At 40.9% G+C, this 11946-nt stretch overlaps 1 protein-coding gene across 2 annotated transcripts in view; it reads left to right on the forward strand.

Moving 5' to 3' along the window:
- The window catches only part of TUBGCP3 (tubulin gamma complex component 3), a gene marked incomplete at its 5' end in the record, with an annotated part of 48004 nt that extends 37725 nt beyond the window's left edge, over positions 1-10279 (forward strand). For both annotated transcript variants that reach the window (XM_080363825.1, XM_080363826.1), the window contains 9 exons: positions 399-588; positions 1878-2013; positions 2812-2880; positions 3710-3845; positions 6342-6430; positions 6566-6697; positions 7714-7854; positions 8437-8553; positions 10024-10279. In XM_080363825.1, the coding sequence (XP_080219951.1) occupies positions 399-588; positions 1878-2013; positions 2812-2880; positions 3710-3845; positions 6342-6430; positions 6566-6697; positions 7714-7854; positions 8437-8553; positions 10024-10182 (1169 nt within the window). In that variant the 3' untranslated portion in view covers positions 10183-10279. The remainder of the gene's footprint in view (positions 1-398; positions 589-1877; positions 2014-2811; positions 2881-3709; positions 3846-6341; positions 6431-6565; positions 6698-7713; positions 7855-8436; positions 8554-10023) is intronic.
- Positions 10280-11946: the final 1667 nt, after the last annotated feature.

Raw genomic sequence — 11946 nt, forward strand, 5'->3', positions numbered from 1 at the left:
CTTTACGGAGAGAGTAATCAGGCATTGGAATGGCTGCCCAGGGAGGTGGTGGACTCGCCGTCCCTGGAGGTTTTTAAACTGAGATTGGACATGGCACTTAGTGCCATGATCTAGTAAATGGACTGGAGTTGGACCAAGGGTTGGACTTGATGTTCTCTGAGGTCTTTTCCAACCTAGTCGATTCTGTGATTTTGAGAGTACAAGCTGGGCACAGGTTAAAATAATGTTGAAGTATGGGCTGCTTTAGACTTGCTTTCACTTTTGCTGTACCAAATGTATAATATAGTGGATCAGAATAAATAACAATTTCTCTATTCATATGTTTTGATTCCAGAGCTTGTTTGCCCCAATTTTGGAATAATACTAATTTAATTTTAACTTTTTTTTTTTTCTTTTAGCTGCTGATTTGTTCACAGATCTGGAAAATGCATTTCAAGAGAAAATTGATGCAGCTTATTTTGAGACCAGCAAATACCTGCTAGATGTTCTCAATAAGAAGTACAATTTACTAGAACACATGCAGGCCATGAGGCGCTACTTACTACTTGGTCAAGGAGACTTTATCAGACATTTAATGGACTTGCTCAAGTAAGACAGTAGGAAGGGTAGTTCTGTTGAATTTCTGATGCTTGCAAATATGCACGATCACCACAGAAATCGTTTTGCTTTTGGAAGAAGACCCTTTAAGTATCTTACTACTCGAAAGTTTAATTGAACAACTTTTAAATTCTATTTTTGGGTGTAATTTCTTTGACCCTGAGGCTTCAACTTTGTTTTTCCTTTTTGATGGGAATTATATACAAGTACCATTTCACAATGTCTTGGGAAGCTGCACTAGTACAGATATCTTTATGCTTGACCCTGTGAGAACCTCAAGGATGTTAGCGCTTCTCTCATGCTTGTCAGCAAGTTTAAGCAGAAATGTTTTCTTGCTTTTTATGCCACTAGTTAGCATTACTGTGACTGTTAGGCTTCTCTATTTTGCAGGTATTTGGTCCAAAACATTGTGTCAATGCCTCAGTGCATTTTTAAAAATTTAATTGATGCCTCACCATCCTCTGTTTTAAGATCTTGAGTGCACCTACAGGTATCACTTTTAGTTCTGAAACTGTATTTACAAGCTCAGTGCTTGTACATGCCGATGCTACTGATGAAACTTAGTCTACCGAAGATGTCTCTTACAAAGCTTTCCTTTGATCTAGAAGGCAGGCTTTGTAATAGAGCTCCCATTAACTTGTTTGTAAATCAAAATTAATGTGGTCTGGTGGTGATTTGTACATGACCATGCTTTTTTAAATTAAAATCAGTGTGAAACAGAATAAGGTTGGTTTGTGGAGTAAGTATCACATTTGAGCAATTAGTAGTGAGGGTCTTTCTAGTAGTGATCATGGGAGAGAGGAGCAGCACAAGGTGCTTGTTGCAGCTCTTTGGAAAGTTTAAGTTCCATAGAGGGGGTGTGTTTGTGTGCTTTTGCCAGCAGTTCTAGGCCTGTGAGGTGTCTATCAGTAGATCTCTCAGAAATGAAATGAAATGAAATTATTGGTTTGGTATGTTAATGCTGTCATCTGCATCATTTTAGATATGAATGCAACTAAAGTTACAGAATAGTTATGCTAGCAACCCTGGTAATTTCAGGTTACTGTTGTTAAAGGAGGATAAAGTTACTCCTCGTGCTGATGTTTGGGTGTATAGCTGCATGTGAACAGACAGTTTGAAATATTTTGCTCATTGATTATTTTTTTTTGTGGTTAAGAGTGAGGGAGTAATATGAGAGGCTTTGGAAGAGAAGTGTTTCACTCTGTGTTGCAGTTACTACCAAACTGCTGCTGCAGAATATCTCAGTAATATACCATGACTGTTTGTTTCATAACCACCAGACCGGAGCTTGCACGACCAGCTACAACCTTATATCAGCATAATCTGACTGGAATCCTTGAGACAGCGGTGAGGGCAACTAATGCCCAGTTTGATAATCCCGAGATTCTCAAACGACTGGATGTTCGACTTCTGGAGGTCTGTTGCATCATGTTGACTCTGACCTGAAACATAGCCGTTTTTTGTGTGTGTATACATGTGGACATCTATATGAAACAAGATTTTAATATCTGCATATAGTAAATACATCCCCCCCTCCTTCCACCGAAGTCTACTTTGAATCATGTAAACCTCATTTAATAAGTCTTCTCTTATTTTCCCATTTCCTTCCTATTGTCTATTTGTATTTCAAGCTGTGCGTTTACAGCCATTTCATTGACAATACAAAGTTGAGTATTTGGGGTCTAACAGTAACTGATGTTCTTGGCCCTCATCTGAGGTTCTGCAAACAGCTCCTACTTCTGTTGCTCTTACAAGAACCTGGGGGATGGTCTCTTGGTCACCAGTACAAAGAGCAAAGCAATTAAAGTGTGTTTCATAAAAGAGACCTCTGGGTAAGAAACGTGAGTTAACAAGAAGCTCCAGTCTCAGAGGTGAAAGTTAACTTAGGTATTGTAGCATCTGGAATAAGTCTATACCTTAGGCTGAGTCCTGCCTAAGAAGTTTTTCCTTCCCTTCATTTACTTTACTAGCTCCAGTGGGAAAACATTGACGTTACAAACATCAACATTTTTGTGAGACGAATCCTATCCTGGTGTCAAACTTCATCTGTTTTTGCTTATGGTACTACTTTTGACAGAGAACTCCTGTATTCTGTATGGATGTGGATGTTTGAGTTTTTTATAGGCTGTGGAGAATGACAAGTAAGCAAGAATTGCTCTTTGGCACTGGCATGGTCTGGTTATACACTGAAAGTGATGTATCTCTTTAATACAGGTATCTCCTGGGGACACTGGATGGGATGTCTTCAGCTTAGACTATCATGTTGATGGGCCAATAGCAACGGTAATGTATACTGCTGACTATGAACATATCTCAGATACTGAGTTAAATTGCTAAATATTTTTTTAATGAAATAACCTTTTGGTTTTTATTCCTGAGTGTAAGATCAGAGCAACTTCTTTTTTCTTTTTTTTTCTAGCATTTAGGATACACCCACTGTATAAACAGTTGAGCCAAAATCCCAGTTTTTATGAAGTAACTGTGAGTGCCAAAAAGCTAAGTTTAAAAAAATCATTACTGAAAATTGGTAATTCATTTGTTCCAGCAGAGATTTTAGCAAGTACTTAATAAATGGAGTGCTCCCCTTCTTCTATTATTACTAGTCTGTAGCTGCTAATTCAGGATAATTTGCAAGGAACTGAAGAATGTATATGAGGATAACCTAATTGTACTGTCTAAATGACATTTGATAGGTAGTGTTCATTAGAACTGCAGAGAAAATAGCTGGAGTATTGATCAGAAAGCATTTATCCTCAATAAAGAATTTGTAAAGAACTTTTTTTAACAGGACATCAAAATGTGAGTCTGACCAACAGAAGGAATATTCACATACATACATAGTTTGAAAAGAGCGGAATGTTTAGGATTTGTCATGTTCACCCCTTCTTACACTTCCCACAGTGCTCTGGGCCTATGTGAATGTTGGGTGACGCAGTTCAGCCCTTGAGGGAGGATCTTCCCTGAAGCTCTGGGGTTTCCAGGGAATTTGTTTTGACAATATTAACCAATAAACTGCATGGGTCAGATAAGATGGACTGTGAAGAGGTTCTTAGTCCTTCTGAACACATGGTATGTGTATTAAATTTGGACTGATGTTTTGTTTGTGTTGTAGGTATTTACACGGGAGTGCATGAGCCACTATCTAAGAGTATTTAATTTCCTTTGGAGAGCAAAGCGAATGGAGTATATTCTTACTGATATATGGAAAGGGCACATGTGCAATGCAAAGCTTCTGAAAAGTATGCCAGGTGAGAGAGGCCCAAAGGAATGGCATGCTTATAAACTGGAGTTAGCTGACTGCATCTTAGTTTAAACTGTATTAAGAGGCAGGGGGGAAAGTTTATTGGGACAGGTAAATTTTATATTTTGTTACTCCTTTGATTTGACTTTAATTGTAGATGGTGATGAAGATAAAATAACATTACTGGAAGTGGAGGTTTCCTATTTGTTTTACTTAATCCTTGGTTGTGAGTTTTTCTAGCAGTGAGTGAACAAAACCACCATGTCTCTGGAAAGAGATTGTTACTCTCCCATCCCCTTTTGTTCATCTCTGATTCCTTGCAATCTGTACTCTGTGTCTCCCTCTTGTGCTGGAAGTAGTTAAGTCTCATACATGCACCCTTCTGAATTTACTAGTTTTACCTTCATTCATTCCCTGTGCTTTTGTTTACCTAAGAACAGGAGAGGCTAAGATAAGAAAAACTGATGTTTGAGAAGAAAAAAGGAAAACTATTAAGTACTCTTTCCTCTCAGTTTCACTGAGGGGTTTATTGAGGGTTACACTTCTTTATGGCATAGAAATATTTACAAAAATATATTTATGTTTTCTCAATTAGAAACTGTTTAGTGGGTGGGAGTGGACTCCTTGGCCTCAGAAGGTCATGGGGAAACAAGTTCTGGTAAAGTCTGCTCCAGTGCACAAGGCTGAACTCTGGAACTGTATGGAATGACTAGATTTCCTTTCTGTGAGACAGGATTTAGCTTACTGACTTTTCCCTGGCCTAAATAAGTGCTTGTTTGACTCAAAACCAGTGGTCTATTGCATTCTTGCTTTCTGTTCCTTTGAGACTGTGGTGCAGTTAGAAGATTTTATTCTCATCACCTGAGCGTCTTCAGGCTGAAGTTCTTGCCTATTGCTAGGGTTTCGTTATTTCCTTCTCAGAAGGAAGTTAGGTTTTTCTTCCTTTCTTTCCCCTTCCCCCTGGCTTTGGGAGGTCTTTCTTATGCTTTGCCATGGAGCAATCTTCTGCAAATAAAGGCTCAGTTTTTTGTCACCTTTAGGCTTGGCTGTGTTTTAAGTAATGGAGCAGTTTAAAATCCTGCCCAAGCTCTTATGGCTATTGTTGGCAGAAGGAGTGAGTGTTGTATTTCTCAGTTTGTGCCTCTGACAAAGAAGAGTATGTTTATAAAGACGTGTCCCTCCAGGCAGAAGGCAGCACAGGAGTTTTTCTTGCTCACTGGCATGTCTGAGTTGGAAGCTGTGAGTAGGATTTTTTTCTGAAACACATGGAGAGTCCACTCCAGCACTGATTTATGAAGAAGTAGTAGAACTTGATTTTATTTTCTCTCCCTCCGAAACAGTACCTTGGCCTTCCAGTTACAGAGCACCAAATGGAAGACAGTAACTGACAGGAGGAAGCAGCTGCAGGGTCTTTTGCTTTTCAGCCATGAAGAAGTAGCATTGACTTTCAAGGATAGCTTTATTCGTAATTCCCAAAAAGGCCTAACAGCCAGAGATTTTAATGCTTTAAAGGAGTACTTCTAGAGACTAGTGTCAAGCTTGGTCTTTTCCTATTGGGAATTTGAAGAAGAAACACAGATATATCCAATGCACCAGTGTTGAGGAATTTCTGTTGTTTAACCAACCCTGAAGGTTTTTTTTATTGACTCTATTTAAAGCAGATGCAGCATAATGTCTCAGGGATTGTCTTCCTGCAAAGACATATGAAATGAAGAACAGAGTAGCTTCTTGTAATATCTGTCAGATCATTGGATGGTTCTGTAACATCTGAAGATAAGAAAATGTAAAATTCCTTTTGTACTAGTCTCACAGCTTGTCTGCAGTGGCAAATTACTTTAACAGCTTTTTAGAAACTGCTTCCTCTGTTTGAATATCTGCCTGATTCTAGAAGGCTGAGTATCTTCATTCCAGAGAATTTTTGCATTTGATGGTCATCTTGATAATACCTTTCTGCAACAGAATTACATTTGCTTACAGGTGAGCAGCTGAGACCATTAGTGACTTACCTGTGAGTCTCTGTGGTGCATCAGGGAGTTGAACCTGGACCGTCTGAGACAGAAATTCTCTACCCCTATCATAGCTGCCCTCTCTTTTGGTCCCAGTGTAGCTAAGTAATGCAACATATGCTCTGTGTTTTGAAGGCTTACGGTAAGAGATGCGAGAGGCTGCAGAAGCAAGCGCAAATCTGAGGCCTCAGATTTTCAACCAGAAGAACACACGGGGCGTTAACTGTGTTTTGGTCTCTTGAGACTTAGAGAGTGTTGTTCAGTTTCCAGCACTTTCTTAGCACGCAGTTGGTGTCATCTTAAGCTCACATTTTCTTGAAGTTAATTGTGCAATTTTCATTGCTCATCTGTTGCCAGCAAGTATTGCTGCTACCATCCAAGATTAGTGATTGTTTCGTGAAATATTTGATTTGGTAGAAAAAAGTTTACCAAGATGGTTTGATGGCTGTGCCTGTCCTTGCGGTCCTTAACATGCCATCTCTTTGGATTTTTTACAGAGCTTTCTGGGGTGCTGCATCAGTGTCACGTTCTGGCATCAGAAATGGTCCATTTCATTCATCAAATGCAGTATTACATTACATTTGAGGTATACTCTATCCACCCAATTAGTTGCTTAAAAATGAAGTACTTTTTAATACCCTGTATATGTTGTGTGTCTTAAATTTTGAAGAGCTTATCATCTAGCAAATCAAAACAGCCCAATCCCGAATCATTGTTCTAGGTACTTGAATGTTCGTGGGATGAACTCTGGAACAAGGTCCAACAAGCACAGGACTTGGATCACATCATTGCAGCTCATGAAGTTTTTCTAGACACAATCATAGCTCGGTGCTTGCTGGATAGTGATTCCAGGGTAAGTCTTCTCCTTTGCCTTAAATTGTAGCTTTCTGATCTTGGCTTATGTGTTTAAGGGAAGACGCTGAGCCAGCAGTGTGCCCAGGTGGCCAAAAAGGCCAACAGCATCCTGGCTTGTATAAGGAATAGTGTGGCCAGCAGGACTAGAGAAGTGATTGTGCCACTGTACTCGGCATTGGTGAGACTGCATTTTGAATCCTGTGTTGAGTTTTGGGACCCTCATCATAAGAAGGACATTGAGGTACTAGAGAGAGTGCAGAGGAGGGTGACAAAGCTGGTGAGGGGTCTGGAGCACAAGTCTGATGAGGAGCTGCTGAGGGAACTGGGGCTGTTTAGCCTGGAGAAAAGGAGGCTGAGGGGAGATCTTATCGCTCTCTGCAACCACCTGAAAGGAGGTTGTAGCATGGAGGGCGTTGGTCTCTTCTCCCAAATTACAAGTGACAGGATGAGAGGAAATGGCCTCAAGTTGCACCAGTGGAGGTTTAGATTGGATGTTAGGAAAAAGTTTATTCCTTGAAGGGGTTGTCAGTCATTGGAACAGGGTGCCCAGGGAAGCAGTGGAGTCACCATCCCTGGAGGTGTTTATAAAGCGTTTAGATGCAGTTCTTAGGGACATGGTTTAGTGCTAGAGTTAGGTTATGGTTGGACTCAATGATCCTGAGGGTCTCTTCCAATTGAAATTATTTTATTCTAGTCTAAGATGGTTCCTATGTTATAGGATTAAGGGGAGCAGTCACTTTTCTTCCTCCAAGACCTTTATTATGGTAGGCTCTGTACACACTTCCCACACATAGTGACAGATGCTGATTATGAAACTTGTTATGATGTGGGTCAGTTGCTTTTGATCCTAAGAAGCCGTGTGATCGTGCAGCAACTGACTTTGGGCTTTGCAAAACAGCCTCTCCAGCTGTGTGAAAAAGTTTTAATTTACTCCTGTTCGGAGATGTGGTAGTAGCTTTAAAACACTTCTGCTGTGCAACTGTTTCACTGTTTTGTTGCTAAACTGTCTCACAGGTACTTCTCAACCAGCTTCGAGCAGTTTTTGATCAGATCATTGAGCTCCAGAATGCCCAAGATGCAATGTACAGAGCTGCTTTGGAGGAGTTGCAGCTGAGGTTGCAATTTGAAGAGAGGAAGAAACAGCGTGAGCTTGAGGTACAATAAGGATATTACTAGAATATGAAAACTGAGGCAGATATGCTTGTCTTTTGATATATGAAGGATTTTTAGATAACATGTAGAAGTACGGGAAAAATGAAAGATGTAGTTGGGACAAATATGAAAGTCATCAGCAGTAGCTAGTGAATTCAAAGGAAGCTGCTGAATGGTAGTTTTCATTTTGGTCTTGCCCAAAACATCTAGGTGATTAGGTTCTGCAGCGGGATTTGAACAATGAGAAATTTAGGGCTGTTTTAGGTGAAGGAAATTGAAAAGGCTTTAATGTTCTGAACTCTTTTGCAAAAAATGCCATAGCTTCATGACTGCTTCCCTAGTATCAGTCTGTGGGACATACAGTGCTGATGTGGGACTCATCTGCTTTGCTAACCTCAGATTTCTTTCATGTGCTGGTCAACCACCACAGGAACTGATAGTTTAAATATTAGAGGTTGTATGTTTAACTTTCTATGGCAATGATTGGTTTATATAAGCATTGTGGTTATCTGGGCAGAAAGTGGCCCAATTAGCAAGTTTCATTATGTGATGCTTGACCTCTTAACTCATTTGGTCTCTGTCTAGGGCAAGTGGGGTGTTACAGCATCAGAAGATGAAGAAGAGAGCAAGAGGATGAAAGAATTTCAAGATTCAATACCCAAAATGTGCTCACAGTTGCGAATACTCACTCACTTTTACCAGGTGCCCCTTAGATTATATATTTTTTAATATGGATGCTGAGCTTTCATATGTAGAAATTAATTTCAAATATGAAGTAGGTGTAACTTCTGTACTCATGTGCAGTTTGTGGATCTAGGTCTTCATTTTTTGCTTCTCTACTTAGAAGCCTGTATTCACTGTTCCTCAGTAGACAGCAGGTTTTGTGATCATGTATGTTCCCCTGGCAAAGATAAGATGAGTAGTCTCTTTATGGAAGCCTCTTCCTTCTTCCAGGAGTAGAAGTAATAGCTGTCTTCTGGTGTAATCTGAAAAAAAAATTCCTTCTGCATTCTGTTTCTTCTCATCATCTTTGCAAGTCACTGCTGTTAAAGACTGCAGATAGGGTCCTTATTAAGGGCCCAACACTCAATTTTAAGCACAGTGCAGTGGGCAATGGATAAGCTCTTTGGGGGAACACACACAGGCTGTCTTCTTTTCTAATCCTGAGCTTTGTTGCAAGAACTTCAAATCTGGGAGGAGTTTGCTTCTCGATCCAAATATTGCAGCTCTCCCTCCCGGAGGAAAATGGAAATAAGTGCAGGCTGTAAAGAGACAGCAGGTTTGGGGCTCTGCAGGATTGCTACAAGTTGACCGTGTAGCTTTTGGCAGCTTGGACTGTATTCCTGCTGAACCCTACTATAGATTTCCCATGCAGGACTTCTCTGGCCAGCTGTGCTCATCTCTGGAAGGGGTGCTGTAGTTATGGGCGTGTCCACATTAGTGTTGAGAACAGGAATGAGCTCTTCAAGTGATTCCTTCCAAAGTCCTCTCCTTTCCTGCATGCTGTGGAGCTCATGCAGTCCCTTGGCTAGAGCTGAATGGGAAGATGAGCACGCCTGCCACATGCCCAGTGCAAGTCCCGTATAAAAAGCACTCCAAACACGTAGAGTTTAGTGACTGGGTCTGTAGCACTGACTGCCCTAACCGGCAGATGCTCCGCTGTGCTGGGTGCTGTATAAACAGCTTTCTGCTGTATAACCTACATCAAGTTACGTATTTTTTAAGCAAGCTGAGGGCTAATGCTGGCCTGCAGTGTACATGCAACGTGGATAAAAAGTGAGGTCTCCTGTTGGCACAAATTGGGTCCTGAATGGTCTCCTGGGTGTGATGGGGCTGCCCTGGGAGAGCTGGTGCAGTGGCAGCCCGGGAGCCTTTGGACAGATGGAGGGCAAGGGCCAGCAGGGCAAGGGAGGATCTGTTAAAATGACTGAGCTGTTCACATTGAAGATTCTAAAGTGCATGGCAGGTGTTTGAAGATAAAATGAAGCTCTGAGTTTTTTCAGGAGGAGTAAATCCAGCATAACTTATTTGCTAACAATTGGCTGTAAATGCTTGCACTTGCCCTTTCCCAGATTCCCTCTGCCTCCTTGCCAGGACTGTGCAACACCTGGCATTCCTGTGCAAAAGACTCGTTGATGTCAGCTGTCTCTTGGGTTTCTTTTTCTCCTTCAGGGAATCGTCCAGCAGTTCTTGGTCCTGCTGACAACCAGCTCTGACGAAAGCCTTCGGTTTCTTAGCTTTAGATTGGACTTCAATGAACATTATAAAGCAAGAGAGCCGAGGCTTCGGGTGTCCTTGGGCACCAGAAGCAGGCGAAGCTCACACATGTGAAACGACTGCTAAGGACTGCACCTCGGTATCCGAAGGTTGTTGAACCTCTTGTTGGACAAGGCAATCAGTGTTGACATCATACAAGCAAATCTTATGTGATCGGTGTCTCCCATTTCTGCAGGCAACATGTTTTCAGTCATGTGGTTGTGCGACACTGTATAGCAGAAAGCAAAAAAAGTAGGGTTTTTTACACTGACGTTTCTAGAATTATCAGACTAAATGGGCTGATTGAACCTCTTCCAATCATAAATCATCCTTTTAAACAAATGCCAATTTTATTTGAAGCTTTCTGAGCTCTCTTCACTGTAACTTATGTCTGTGTCCAGGAAATTGCATCTTTTGTTTATAGAAAGCACCATTTCCTTTTTTAACAAGAAAATAAGGAGGTTATTTTTTCTATATGTACTTGTTGTATTTGAAGAGAGCTTTTGTTAAAGCCAGCAGATTAGGACCCAGACCTAATGTCCTTGTTGAGAAGCTATACAGCATTTCATTATGCTGATTTTCAGTCTTGTGATGTGTTTGTGTGAGAAACTTTGTATCAGGAGACATAAACGTATATTTAATTTTTTTTGTTGTTTCCAGAGTTAACAAATGGAAATAAAAAATTTAGTAGGGAATTCTATAGTTACCTTACAGGAGAAAGCTCTAGAAGCAAAGCAGGAGTGTATCTGTTGCATATAAGATCTAAAAACATGAAGTTAAAGCCTCAGTACTGCGAAAGTGGATTGAATGAAATTATTGATGTTCAAAATCGGATGTGTAGAAACAAACTGGCTTGGCTAATGTTGACTTCATTTTCTTCTTTTCCCTATTTTTTCACTGTAAATATTTATATATTGCTGTCCAGATGTTGGGGAGAGGGGAATTCTTCTTTTGCAAAGTTGTCATTATATCAGGTCATTTATTATGTTCCACAAGTGCAAGCTTAGAAAAATAAAAACACAACTATCTTTCAAACAAGTAGTTTGCTTTTTGTAATTGAAAGATTATGATTTTTCCACAGGGTAAGAAAGGAGAAGCTTCCCGTTCGGAATGTATTGATTTACAGATCCCTACCCCTTACGGGATTTTGATACTAGTCTTATCTCTACTTAAGTGTTGTGTGCAATTCATTAATTGGCAGCCGTCCTTAGATCACCCAGGTCTGTGGCCTTTTTTGCCTTCTGCCCATACTGCACATGAACCCTGGGAAGCAGCAGCACCTGCCAGGCCCTGCAGGTGAGGCGGTTGTGAGCTGTGACAGAGGTGAACTCTCATGGGGATGATGCACTGACTTGCAGCCCTGAACTAGTGGGTTTGACCTCTGGACACCAGGGTTTTTGTTACTGTGCAGGCCTTGGAGTTGTTGCTTTTGTTAAATAAAAGATGTGAGGCTTTTAACCCTGTGTTCTTAAAGGACCTGCCAGTTCAGCCACCCTCATGGGAATACCTGCAGAGGCAGCATTGCAGCTGTAAGGAAATATGGACCCTGAAGCCAGCGATGTTCTGTGTGCCAAAGGAGAGCTGAAGGATGCTGAGCCTGCCGTCACAAAATCACAAGTCACTTGATAGGCAGGAGGACTCTGTGGGTGCGGTGGGAGCATATTGTTCTTTTAAAGTCTGAAATAACTACAAAGCTTACGTGATTGTATTTGGACCTCTCCTCCAACTGAAACTATTGATTAAAAAAAAGTTCAGCCGCATGAGCACCTTTTGGACACTGCCTTGAGAGCTGTGTTACGTGATCCTGTGTGTCATTAGATAACCCACAGGACAGAGATG

This window comes from Nesoenas mayeri (assembly GCF_963082525.1).
Source record: "Nesoenas mayeri genome assembly, chromosome: 1".
NCBI classification, from domain to species: domain Eukaryota; kingdom Metazoa; phylum Chordata; class Aves; order Columbiformes; family Columbidae; genus Nesoenas; species Nesoenas mayeri.